The sequence below is a fragment of the Microplitis mediator genome, chromosome 9 (genome assembly GCF_029852145.1).
Source record: "Microplitis mediator isolate UGA2020A chromosome 9, iyMicMedi2.1, whole genome shotgun sequence".
Taxonomy (NCBI): domain Eukaryota; kingdom Metazoa; phylum Arthropoda; class Insecta; order Hymenoptera; family Braconidae; genus Microplitis; species Microplitis mediator.
Window position 1 is genome coordinate 15,361,840 of NC_079977.1, and position 14,564 is coordinate 15,376,403.

The 14,564-nt window shown below is 38.6% G+C and overlaps 1 protein-coding gene across 1 annotated transcript; it reads left to right on the forward strand.

Moving 5' to 3' along the window:
• The first annotated feature begins 5,682 nt into the window (after positions 1-5,682).
• LOC130674192 (uncharacterized) lies at positions 5,683-10,992 on the forward strand. Its single transcript, XM_057479462.1, has one exon. It carries the CDS (start codon positions 5,683-5,685, stop codon positions 10,990-10,992), a length of 5,310 nt encoding a protein of 1,769 aa, XP_057335445.1.
• The last annotated feature ends 3,572 nt before the right edge of the window (positions 10,993-14,564 follow it).

The following is a 14,564-nucleotide window of genomic DNA, read 5'->3' on the forward strand; positions in this document are numbered from 1 at the left end:
AATTTGATTAGCAGCTTGAGAGAATTCTGGTGCAGTTGCTGGTTCACTTTCACTTGTATTATCTTCCTCCAATTCCATTCTAACTTTCAATCACTTTTTAATAAAACTATATTTCAGGTTATTTTTGACGACTTTCACGGTAGAAGGGATGCGAAAATGCTTAAAAAAAGTTTCAACACTGCATTTAACTAATCAGAAATTCTGAGTGTTTAATGGAAAAGTTTATGAGACCGACGTTAGGCATTTAACGGCGTTTATTTTGAGCATATATTATATCGAACAATAATAAATATTAAGATTATTTAATACCCGTGTGAAAAAAAAATTTTAAAAAAGTTCGACGTGCCGAACTTCGAAATTTGAGACAAAATCAAACTTTTGTTGAACTTTTTTGAACTTTTGTAAAATAATACGAATTTCATTACAAACATAATAAAATCATGCTGGACAAAGGATTGGCTTAAAAGTTCGGAATTTTCGACTTTTCGGGACGTGTCACTAACGAAGGAAACGCACAATTAAGTATCGACCTTATTAGAACTTTTTTGATAATTTTGATTGTACTTCAAACTGTTTTCAGAACTTTGAATTTTTCATCGGTATAATAATTCGAAATTTAATGACCTTTTTACCATAGGAAATTTTTCCCTTTTCCCTTTTTGTTTTTTGATTTTTAAAATTATTCTTTGAGAGCAACTAAAGTATTGGTAATAAGCGTCATCATATATTTGTCAAAGAGACATTGTTTTTAAGGTGTCCTATGGTCCACCACGGAGTCATTTTTCTCTCTGCATCCAGTCGCTAACGGATCCCATGACCTCTTGAACCTCGTATTTTATTTTCAGCTGTTCAAAAATCAAAACTCTCCTAATTTAGTTTTCTTCTTTTTTATTAACTTCCCTTCTAAGCTAAGAAAATTGAAAATTTTCAAAAATTCGGGAAGTTAGTGGTTAGTGGTTTGAGTGGTTAGTGGTTTTATCCTGACTAATTTTACGATGATGTCCGAGTGTATGTATGTGTACGTACGTACGTACGTACGTATGTATGTATGTAAATATTCATAACTCTCGAACGGATAAACCGATTTTGATCTTTGAGGTGTCATTCAACGCGACTTGTTAATGCCTTGGAGCTGTCGATATTTGAGCTTAATCGGTAGGGTGCGTTCGGAGATATTTTAAAAATAAAATTTTTTTAAAAATGTTTTATTTGGATAACTTTTAATTTGCTCGATGGATTAATTCCAAAATCTAATCAGCTTCAAAACTTCATAAGCCGCGTCGAATGCCACTACAATTATCAAAATCAGTTCATTCGTTCAGGAGAAACCGTTGACGAAAGAATTAAAAGAAAAATTTTTTTTTGGTTTTTTTGAAATTTCTCAAAAATGACTGGATAAATCAATTCCAAAATCTGATCAGCTCTAGACCTCAATAAGATACGTCAATTGCCGCCTCAACCATCAAAATCGGTTAATTCGTTCGCGAGATATCGTGGGAGAAAGAAATGCTAAAAAACGGTTTTTTTCGAAAACAATGGCATACAAAAGTATTTTCAAGCTCGAAGAGCTCGAAAATGTAACCACAACAATGTTTTCGAGCTCCTCAAGCTCGAAAATAGCGGGAAGTTTTAGGGCTGGCCCGCAGAGTCAACCGATAGACAGATTTTTTAAACCCATTTTTTGTCTCAGAGATGTGACATCATCCAGCCCCACCTTTCTATTAAGCCCTTGCTATATAAACGCATGAGAAACAATCAAATTTAGTCATTACCGCCATAACCAAAACCCTTGTCGAATCTATTTGAATCCACGAGTAAGTCAATTTCAACGTTCGTTCTCGTGACGCTCCACGCCTAGGCAACCAGGGGTCCTAGATCAATAATCGGAATTCGATTCTTTTATTTTAAAATTAAATATCCAAAAGTCATTACTTCTGCTACCGAAACCCTCGTCGGATTTATTCAAACCCGCGAGTAAGATTCACTGAGTCGATTTTGAAGTTCGTTCTCGTGACGCTCCATGCCTAGGCAACCGGGGGTCCTAGATTGACAATCGCAATTCGATCCTTTTAAAATTAAATATCTAAAAGGTCATTTTCAAAATTTATTTTCTACGGAAAAATAAATCTGAATTCGTCAACTCTGCGAGTCGAATTTTATCCTTAAACTCTTTTCTCGTGACTGTCTTACGTCTAGGCATCAAGACTCCTAGTTTGGATACCTAGAGTAAAATCATTTGAGCTCGCGACAAAGTGATATATTGAATACAACTGAACCCCTTCATGTGATCTCCACTGCCTAGGCACTCGATTCCCTGTTCGGAAATAGTCGATTCTGTTAACAAATTGTAAATCACCCGAGAATAAAGCGGGCCTATCGGTCTAGCGTACAGTGCGTTCGTGTGAAAAGATTCAACCTGTGAATTGCAAATAAATACTATTCAATAATTGTCATAAAAACATTGTAAAACTCCTGTGTATTGTTACGTCTAACATGCAACACAGTCTCTTATTTTGAGTTAAGACACTTAAGTCCTTTACTCGGGTGACGGAAACCTCGTCGTTACGGTAATATGTATGGAATAGTAATCAATATAAGGAATTACATCTAAAGAAATAATAAATAAAGGCTTGAGAACTTACAATTGATTATATAAATTTTATTCAGCTTCTGTTGTACAATTGAGTTGGTGTTGTTGGTTGGATGATCGTTGGCTATTGCTAATCGTATAATAGACCAGGTAGAAATCTCACGTTCAAATTCTATTAAATTAGTACCCCCGGTTGGGTTTTGTGAAATAATAGTAATTGGAGAATGAGAAACTCGCAGAATAATCTCTTAATACCGAAGTGTCGTAATGTAAGATTGAGCTCAACTAAGATGTTAAAGGGAACTGAAGACGCGAAGCAAATAAACCGCGTGTTTATATAGACTAAAATCGAGGGAAAATTTCATACGCCATGATCGCCCCCCTGCTTTTGTAACAAAAGAAACTCCAAGTCTTATCAGCATCCAGATTTCTTTTTGGGTCTCTGGTGACTTTTGAGCACTTCTCCACTGGTGATTAATTTCCTGCGCGTGCGGTAGCCGAGGCTAAACAGCGATTAACTCAAGGAGAGAAAAAAAAAAGAAATATAATTGATATTTAATTTTTCTCTTTTAATTTGTCACGTAGAGATTCAAACGTGAATCGCTGCGCGTGCTTTTCCATCTCACCGTAAATTTAAAAACACCTCCTAGCTAATAAAGCGCATTTATTTATTATAAGATATTATTATTTAAGTATTGATATTATTTTGATTAATTATTTAATTATGATTTATTTATGATTTATTGAATTTATTGTTTATTATGTTCATGTTTTGATAATTATTTTCAATTTTATGTATTTAATCAATATTTTCATTTTAGTTAGTAGCACACGTGCGCGTATATATTGTATGAAAATATCAACCGAAGGGAGAGTAAGTCGATATGGTGGGGATAAAAATCAATATATCCCTCCCGCCACGTGGTGCACTGAAATAATTATTATCTTATTGTTTAAAGGGTTAATTATTATTTTGATTATGAATGTTGATGAATAATATCATTTAATTTATTATTATCATATAACTCAGGTCGGGTAATATGTTTAAATATTTTATTTTAATTGATGATTTCGGGTCCGAGGTCATTAGAGGGGATAACACGTGACTGATACCCATCCCTCGAAAAACCGACGCGGAAAAATAATCAGAGAGGACCGGGCTATTGTAAAGGTAGGACGTGTCGTTGTCGGCGATTTTTAAGTAAAATTATTCTGGCCCAGTTGCCATTACAAAAGTAATTAAATATTAAAGAAAGTCATTTTGGTGATAATTAATTTTTTGCTATATTGAATTGAAAGTAAAAGTTTCGTATTAATTGTTATTCAAAAATTCAAGAAGTAAATTATTATCAACGCTGTTGAGTCATCTGTATTATCATTTTTTGCATCGGCTATCGCTGGACCCTCGGTAGAGTTGATCGCGATATTTAATTGTTTAATAATTGAACCTGAGTTATTTATGATAATAAGTTGAATATATTCGGCGTATGTCCCAGAGTTTGGTATACGTGCGTAGACGCGTCGAATAAATTCTTTAGTGTATTATAGACAAGGATAGCGTATTTGACTCCTTGTCTTACAATAGTATTTAAAATATTATTTTTCTGAGTAAAATTTATTTTGTGATTTGGTAGTATTGTTCCGTCGCGGAATAATTTCCTTATTTTATTTTATTATTTTACGTATATTTAATTAACTTTAATTTACACACATTCTTATAATATTTTAGTATTTTTAGTTTAAAATATTTGTCCCTGGAATTTGGTAATTACTCATCTTTTTTTATTTTACATTTTTTATTTTATTGTTATATTAGCTTCACTCATTTTACCTTCTGCTAAACATCTGTTTAGGATTGAGCTATAAGTTTATGCTTATGTCTTAATATTTTTTTTGCTTAAGTAAACGGCCAAACATCGGTCTATTGTTTAGGGATTAAGTTTAAATTTAAAATTGTAAAATACTTCAAGTCCCATGTTTTACAACTCCTTTGCTCCTTATCCTGGAATTATTTAAGCCCTATCATAAATCAGTCCGGACATCTGTTCCTAAGTGCACTCGTCTACTTTCCAAAATAGTCCGGTCACCATTTTTCTTGTATCTCACTCCCTCGGCTCGTCCTCTTTCACTTTCCTTTCGTTCCCTTTCTACGTCACCATACTCCCACGATGATACCACCCTTCCGCTTTTCTCTGGCCCTTCTAATGCCCTTCGCGCTCTAATCACAACCCTTGGTTTTCCTCTTTTCCTTCTAGCACGCCCATTTTTCCCTCAATCTTAGTTTCTTAAGATTAACGCTAAGATATTTTTGTAAGTGTAAAAATCAGTTGTATTCTACATTTTGAAGAGATCAGCAGCATTGAGCTTGGTCTAATAAATTGACACCAACGTTTATTTAACAACAAAATTAATTGTTGAAACTTATTATTCTCAACAAAATTGCTTGTTAAGATTTACCATAATTTAACAACATTGCTTGTTCAAATTATTATTATTTAGCAAAATAAATTGCTAAATTTATTATCAATTAACAAAATTAATTGTTAATTCATTCTCACGGCAAACTAGTCGCGAGACATTTCATGGTCCTTCGAGCCGGATATTTAAAATTTAATTAATTCCGGCACCAGTTTATCATTATCATCAAATAAACTACAATTGCGTAGTACTTTTGAAGTAGTTCAAATTCAAAGTAACAGTGCTAGTTATTGACTTATTGTGATTGTCACAATCGCCAGTGTGTTTATTGCAAACGCGCAATACAAATAAGTGTTATCACCAAGTAATCGCGTCAGTGGTATCCTGCAGTGCCTGAGTCAACGCATCATCACTCCGGCCAACACTATCCTTGAGTCTACTTCGACGTCAGCATCACGAGCAACATCATCTACATCAGCAGTGACCCAACACCCCGATAGATCGTCATAGCCAGAATACAACCACACGTTCATCAAAAGGTTAGTCAATGTGTCACCAATCAATATCATTCCATAATTAACTCCACTTTTTATTGCTTCCGTTTCTATTGCGTTGCTCGCAGAATCAAAACATTTTTTATTTTATACTAGTTTATTTTTATTCTCATTATTAAAATGCCGGCTGAACAAATTAAAGCGCTAAAGCTTAAGCGCGGTAATGCCAAGCGATCGTTGACGACGTATGAAAACTTTCTAAAGAAATTCGATCCTTCGAAAGATTTTCCAATCCTTGAAAAGCGGTATAAAGAAATTGAGACTGTTCGGGAAACATTTGAAGAATATCAACTTGAATTAGAGTCACTTCTTGATGAATCTGAAGAATTAACTGCATATCGTGCCGATTTCGAGAATCTATACTTTGAAACTTATGCAATCGCGACGAACCTTCTTTCGGAACATCGCGATCGAACTACTCCCGCAGTTCCGCCTCCAACAACCTCGGGTCCTCCTGCGACTACCACATCATCACCCGCGGTATCTCAAGACGCTGTATTACCATTTTTAAATCAGCTAGTTAATAGCGTGCCTATCCCTTCTGTCACAACCTCTCCCTCAAATCAATCGGCCGTGTTTTCAACTCCCGCACCGGTTAATAATAATTTGGCCGCGCCTCATGCATTCAATTATCCTATGAGTATGTTACCCGCTTTACCCACCATCACTCTACCCACCTTTAGCGGGTCCTTTGACACTTGGTTGGGATTTTATGATCTGTTTAACTCGTTGGTCAACGAGGATCACAATATTCCACCTATACGAAAATTAATTTACCTAAAGGGTTGCTTGACCGGCGAAGCAGCCAACGTAATATCCTCTCTTGAAACCTCATCTCAAAACTACGAGGTAGCGTGGGGCCTATTAAAGAAACGGTACGATGACAGGAGATTTATTCGGGGCAGTTACATAAAATCTTTGCTGGATACTCCTTCAATCTCAAAGGAGTCGTCCATTCGGTCATTTCTTGATCACATCCAACGGCATCTGCGTGTCTTAAGTCAGCTTGGTGAGCCCACGGATCATTGGGACTCACCACTGATCGCTTTATTCGTGAGCAAATTTAGCAATTTTATGCGGGAGCGATGGGAAGAATTCAGTTGTGGCGTGAGTAAACCCACAATGAAGCAGATGCTTACCTTTCTAACAAAGCGAGCTCAACTTGAAGGTTCTAGAGCTCAAGCACCTGCACCTGCTCCAAATAACGCTAGGCAAGCGCCGCCAAACGGGCGGGCTCAATCGCGTCCTCAACAGTCATTCGCAGCCTCTACCTCTCAGAATCGCTGTCTCTATTGTCAAGGTGGCGATCATTATATCTATTCTTGTAAGGGCTTCACTGCTCTATCACCATTTGCTCGCTATGACGCGGCAAGGGGATCTAACTTATGCACTAATTGTCTTCGTAAGGGTCATCACTCTTCACAGTGCCCTTCCGGAAAGTGTCAAACGTGTGGCTATAGACACCATACTCTACTTTACTTTGACAAATCCAAGCCTGAAATATCGCCATTGAATGCGTCTGCGAAGGCCTTCGATATGCCTAAATCCACTATAAATATGCACGCTCAGGTCTCATCTGAAGCGTTGCTAGCAACTGCTATAGTGGACCTTGTAAATAAGCAAAGAAAGATCAAGCAATGCCGAGTATTTCTGGATGCAGGATCTCAGGCACACTTTATCACAGAGAAAACGGCTAATTTTTTAAATCTAGATAAAAAACCGGTAAACATCTCAGTAACTGGGGTGGATAACACATCTACGAGTGTCAAGCACTCTGCTCGCGCCACGTTAAAATCGCGCCATAGCAAATTTCAAAAAACTGTTGAATTCCTAATTATTCCTCAGATCAGCCAGACAATGCCGTCTATTTCTATTAATGTAACTCAGCTTGAAATACCAAAAAACATATCCCTCGCGGACCTAGAGTTCTACAAGCCGTCTGAGGTCGATGCTCTAATTGGAGTGAAGCTTCTTTATAAGCTTCTTAGTGTGGGACAAATTTCCCTCAAAAATCATCCCGACGCTGTTCTGCACAAAACGCTGCTTGGTTGGATAGTTGCTGGTGAAATAAACAGCAATTTGAGCGTTTCCAATGTGTCGTGTCCTCTTAATTTAAACTCACCATCGTCTGATATATGTTTAGCCCGATTCTGGGAGGTGGAAGAAATTCCTTCTGTTGTAATCTTATCTTCGGAAGAAAGGGCTTGTGAAGAGCATTATAAACTCCATACCACCCGGACTGTAGAGGGTCGGTATGTAGTTCGCTTGCCGTTCAACAGCAAGAAGAGCAGACTAGGCGATTCACACTCATCAGCCTTAAAAAGATTTTTCTCTCTAGAAAGGCGCTTTCAGAGAGACCACTCACTCAAGCATGACTACCTTGAGTTTTTGCAGGAGTATAAAGAATTGGGTCACATGTCGGTGTCTGATGAACCCGATGAAGCTCATTCAGGGTTCTATCTTCCTCATCATGCTGTTCTAAAGGGTGACAGCATAACTACCAAGATCCGTGTAGTCTTCGACGGTTCCGCGAAAACCTCAACGGGAATTTCCTTGAATGACACGTTAATGGTTGGTCCACAACTGCAGGACAATTTATTCACAGTACTCACTCGGTGGCGATCTCATTCCTACGTGCTCACTGCTGACGTAGAGAAGATGTACAGGCAAATCCTCGTACACCCCGAGGATGCAATCTACCAAAAAATTCTTTATCGTGAAACCGCCCAAGAGCCCATTAAGACCTGTGTTCTGAACACAGTCACCTATGGTACCGCTTGTGCGTCTCATTTATCAGTGCGCACTCTTCATCAACTTACTTACGATGAAGGTCCTGCATACCCTCTTGCTGTCGTCGCTCTACTGAGGGACTTTTACGTCGACGATTTGTTTACTGGCGCTAAAACTCTCACAGAAGCAGAGCTCATACGTGACGAATTAATTGATTTATTGAAAAAAGGCAAATTCCGTCTTCGAAAATGGGCCTCCAACGAGCCTGCCCTCATCCAAAAGTTACCCCAGGCCTCAGAGGGAACTTACACGTCCCTGGACCCTGACGCTACTATCAAAACTCTCGGTATTCGGTGGAGTCGTCGGGACGACACACTCTTCTACACTATTAGCGCGCCCGCTTCCGAGGCCACTACCAAGCGTGCAATTTTATCGCAAATTGCACAACTATTTGATCCACTAGGCCTCCTTGGCCCTATAATCGCTTATGCAAAGATAATAATGCAACTTCTGTGGAAGGCTGGACTAGCCTGGGATGAATCAATCCCGATCTCAATTTACCTACTATGGGCCCAGTTTCGGGCCCAGCTGCCCATGATTGAAGAGCTGCGGTTCAAACGCAGCGTTGCTCCTTCGGGGGCAGTCAATATCCAGTTACATGGATTCTGCGACGCAAGCGAGCGAGCATACGGAGCGTGTATCTACACTCGCTTTACCGATGAGCATGGGCATGTTCGTACTCATCTGGTTTGTTCAAAATCACGAGTCGCCCCAGTGTCGTCACTATCATTACCTCGATTAGAGCTCTGCGCTGCTTTATTACTTTCCAGACTCTATGATGTAGCTATTAAAACACTATTGCTAGATATTAAGGACGTCTACTTATGGTCTGACTTGACTATCACACTTCATTGGATAAACACCCCTCCTCACTTACTGAAAACCTTTGTCGCCAATAGAGTGGCGGAGATTCAAAGGCTTTCTCATCGTTGCCATTGGCGCCACGTGTCCTCTCAAGACAATCCCGCGGACTCTATTTCTCGTGGCCAAACTCCGACTGAGTTCGCTGTCAGTAACATCTGGCAGACTGGCCCAAGCTGGCTGCAGTACGAGCCCAGCACTTGGCCAAAGGGGGCTCTCCCTTCAATCGAGATTCCAGAAATGAAGCCCGTGGCTCCCGATCGCGTACTTTGTATGAAAATAGAGTGCGGACTCAATGATCTGCTAGAGAAGTACCACTCCAGTTATAAATTAAAATGGGTTGTGGCCTACTTAATGCGTTTTATTTATAACGCTCGCCATAAAGATCATCGCAGATTTGATCGGTTAAGTTTACAGGAGCTACAACAAGCTCATGATCTCATAATAAGGATTACCCAGCGCTCAGCCTTTCTGAAAGAAATCAATCAACTAAAAAACAATGAATTTATCTCCGGCAATAGTAAATTGATTCCGTTGAATCCCTATCTCGACGAGCAAGATCTCCTAAGAGTAGGAGGAAGGCTGGCTCGTTCCTCGCTAACTAAGGAGCAGCAACACCCCCTGCTCTTGCCAGCTCATCATTATATAACGCGTCTTATCATAACCGAAGAACACGTACGGCTAAAGCATGCTGGCACTCAAGCCACTCTATACTCGGTGGGTCAAACGTATTGGCCCCTAGACGGTCGCACTATTACGCGAAAAATTATCTATCGTTGCATTACCTGCTTTCGAGCAAAGCCGCGTGCCGCTGATCACGTCATGGGCATCCTGCCTGAACCCCGTGTCACCTCTTCCCGCCCTGTCCTCCGTGTTGGAGTCGACTACTGCGGTCCCTTGTACATAAAGGAGAAACGCTTTCGCAACCGTAGCCGATTGAAGGTTTATGCCGCAATTTACGTATGCATGTCAACCAAAGCAGTCCACTTAGAATTAGTAAGTGATCTCACCACTGAGGCTTTTATTGGCAGCCTCCGAAGACTGTTTTCAAGGCGTGGAAAATCTCTCGAGATATACTCGGACAATGCCACAAATTTTGTCGGGGCAAACCGCGAGCTTAATGAATTACAAACATTGTTTAATTCGGAGGAGCATAAGAACTCCGTCTCAAGTTTTCTTACGTCCGAAAAAAAAACTTGGCATTTTATTCCTCCTCGTGCTCCTCACTTCGGTGGGCTCTGGGAGGCCGCCGTAAAATCTTTTAAGCACCATCTGATTCGTACAGTTGGTGATACTTTCTTGACATTTGAACAGCTCGAGACTTGCGTTATCGAAATAGAAGCAATTTTAAACTCCCGACCTATCTCTCCTATGTCCTCGGATCCAAATGACCTGCTCTCCCTTACCGCTGGTCATTTCCTAGTTGGTGGCCCTCTGACAAGCTTTCCTCAGGACGATCTCACCGACATACCATCTAATCGCCTATCAGCTTGGCAACATGCCCAGCAGCTGAAGCAACATTTCTGGAAGCGCTGGGACAAAGAATACCTACATCAGCTCATAACCCTAAGCGGGCACCTCGACAAATCGAACGATCTACAGGTTGGTTCACTGGTGCTTATTGTGGAAGACAATCTTCCTCCACTTCAATGGGCGCTAGGGCGCATCACCGCAGTACACCCCGGAGCAGACGGCATCATCAGGGTGGTTACCGTGAAGACTTCCACCAGCGAATACAAACGCTGCACCAAACGCGTGTGCCCATTGCCCCTCGACTAGCTGCGACTTCACCAACATTCATTTTGAACGCAGATCCGTTCAAGGCGGGCGGCATGTTCCGTCACGGAATAATTTTCTTATTTTATTTTATTATTTTACGTATATTTAATTAACTTTAATTTACACACATTCTTATAATATTTTAGTATTTTTAGTTTAGAATATTTGTCCCTGGAATTTGGGAATTACCCATCTTTTTTTATTTTACATTTTTTATTTTATTGTTATATTAGCTTCACTCATTTTACCTTCTGCTAAACATCTGTTTAGGATTGAGCTATAAGTTTATGCTTATGTCTAAATATTTTTTTTGCTTAAGTAAACGGCCAAACATCGGTCTATTGTTTAGGGATTAAGTTTAAATTTGAAATTGTAAAATACTTCAAGTCCCATGTTTTACAACTCCTTTGCTCCTTATCCTGGAATTATTTAAGCCCTATCATAAATCAGTCCGGACATCTGTTTCTAAGTGCACTCGTCTACTTTCCAAAATAGTCCGGTCACCATTTTTCTTGTATCTCACTCCCTTGGCTCGTCCTCTTTTACTTTCCTTTCGTTCCCTTTCTACGTCGCCATACTCCCACGATAATACCACCCTTCCACTTTTCTCTGGCCCTTCTAATGCCCTTCGCGCTCCAATCACAACCCTTGGTTTTCCTCTTTTCCTTCTAGCACGCCCATTTTTCCCTCAATCTTAGTTTCTTAAGATTAACGCTAAGATATTTTTGTAAGTGTAAAAATAAGTTGTATTGTACATTTTGAAGAGATCAGCAGCATTGAGCTTGGTATAATAAATTGACACCAACGTTTATTTAACACCAAAATTAATTGTTAAAACTTATTATTCTTAACAAAATTGCTTGTTAAGATTTACCATAATTTAACAAAATTGCTCGTTAAAATTATCATTATTTAGCAAAATAAATTGCTAAATTTATTATCAATTAACAAAATTAATTGTTAATTCATTCTCACGGCAAACTAGTCGCGAGACATTTCAGGTATGCAACCCAGTGTTGCCAAATATATTTTAAGTTCCCGCGTCTTTCTCTCCCCAGAGTAAATAATTTTAAACCAAGAAAGAAATTAGTATTTTTATTTATATGAATTTTATATTAAGTATAATAAGTACAATTTGTAATTTGTAATTTTATTCTCCAGTGAATAATTTAATTAATTCGATTTTTATTATTATTATTTGGCTATAATGAGTATATTAATATTTGATAAAATTTATGATAAAGAATTAATGTTTAGTAGTTGATATTTGGTAATGTAAAAAAATATTTTGTTGGATTTATACTTATAAATATATTTGGATTAAATAATCTAGTAAAAGGATTCCAGTGATAGCCAACATCAGTTTGTTAATTTCTTGGATATATTTTAGTGATTATTATTCTTTATTTATTTTATTCATTATATTTATTTGGTTATATTTCCGTTTGGTGCATACATTCTCGCTCGAACTTTGGTCCCGTGATCTCTTCCCCGAATTGATATTATTTTTGTCCGTTTTGTAAAAACGGGCTGGCGCCCTCGTGCACTTACCCAGCCTGAGAAGCTGGTTCAGGCACACGATTAATTTATTTATTATTTTGAGTCATTTATTATTATTATTATTTATTATTTATCACACGTGGGTAACCACATACGGTTTACCGAATTTGTTCGCGTCTCCGTCGCGAATTCGAAAACGGTATACATTATAAATTATTCAACGGTCGAGTTGTCCTTTTCGTATTTTTAATTTGGATAACAGTTACTTGAAGGAATCGGCATCCCCCTGTGTTGCGTAATCTCAACTACATTCAAATTTGAATGTAGTTGCACTTCCGGCAAATAGAGGCAGCACCTACTGGGGCCTAGTGTCTGTCAATTCAAACTTGACTAGCGCAGTGCGACGCATGCGCATTGAATTTTCTTGCCTTGTGTCGAGAAGACCGACGCCATTATCTTTTCGGATTACGTATTCATGTAACAACACGTGTTATATTAAATCTATTCATTTTGCGCTCATCACGAGTAATTAAATAAAAGTAATTAATTAAAAGCAATCAGTGATCAGTAAGCCTTATAAAAATATAATTATTTTTATAATTGCTTACATAAAAACTCATTTATAAATTAACAAAGAATTCAACAAAATCAGCGATCATCGACCACGAGGTTATTCCTTCGGGAGAAACAACAGGTGCATTTTTTAATAAATATTTACTTGTTACTAGTGCTCAAATAGTTAAAGGACTCAATATTACAATTAATTATTCATCATTATGCTCAATAATTTCAAATAAATAAAAAGTTATATTTCGCTCAGTAGCCTCTGCATCATGCTAACACGTGTTCAACACATAAATTAAATTCAGTGCAATTTAATATGAGCTCATTAAATTCATTTAATCCAGTGATTATTATTATTAAAACTCAATAATTAAATTATTATATATCTAGTGTTATTTAGAAATAGTAATTAACGTTTTCAATAATTAACTTCGTTCGGTAACCTCTGATTTCATGTTACTTTTCATTCTGGCATTTTTACAATCAAATCAGTGTCCAACTAAACTCAAATTAATTACAGAAATTACTTACATCAATCATTCGAGCTCAATTTAACAATTTGCATTCATTTTAATTCCATATTCATGAGCTTAGACAATTACCAGTATCAATTAGTTAAATCAACGATTTAAATTGTAACCCAGTGATATTTTGTGCTGTGACACATAACAATATTGTTATATTCTTAAATATGCATATTTTCCCAACATCCTAACCACTAATCAGTCCTGGCATGCATTTATTTTATTATTATTACAACATTTTATGGTCCTTCGAGCCGGATGGTTGGTAGGTTGTGTCGGTAGCATCATCAGTGCGCAGCTGTACTCATATAAACCCATCATCAGGTTACGGAGCTCAACATGGGGGATGTCGACTAGAAGAAGGGTTTCCCAATGAACCCGCAGAACTCAGAGGTCCCTGAAGGTACCCCTATGGACCTACAACCAATCGGGCGATCGACGTCGGCAACACTACAGCCTTCACTGACTCTAGTGCTAACGAGACTGGGAACCACGGCGAGGGAGACCAGTCTAAACACAAAATCAGACGCACTCCAAGGAAATCTACGATTTCTCTAGCACTTGAACTGAAAATCATCAGCCAGCACTCACGCCTCAGAGCCTTCTCAGACTGGGAAGCTCTGGCGGCTACACTCACCGTTGCCGACGGCTTGGCTCAACTCAAGTCTCGGCTTGAGTTACTTGAGGGTGAATGACATCAGTTCATCTTCACTCACGACTCACTAGCACTCACCTGCACCAAGGGGTGCTTGGAGAGCTCATATATCAAGGACGGTGTATACGATCTCGTGTATCGGTCGTATATCAACGCAAAAGGCAGACTCATCACACTCATTAACTCCATCCCAGTTTCAGCTGCTGCTCCAGCTGTCATGCACTCAACCCGGGCTCCAACTCATCTGCCAGCATTCGCAATTCCCATGTTCAATGGGCGTTACGAGAACTGGCCTGAATTCAGGGACTCATTCACCTCAATGGTGATCA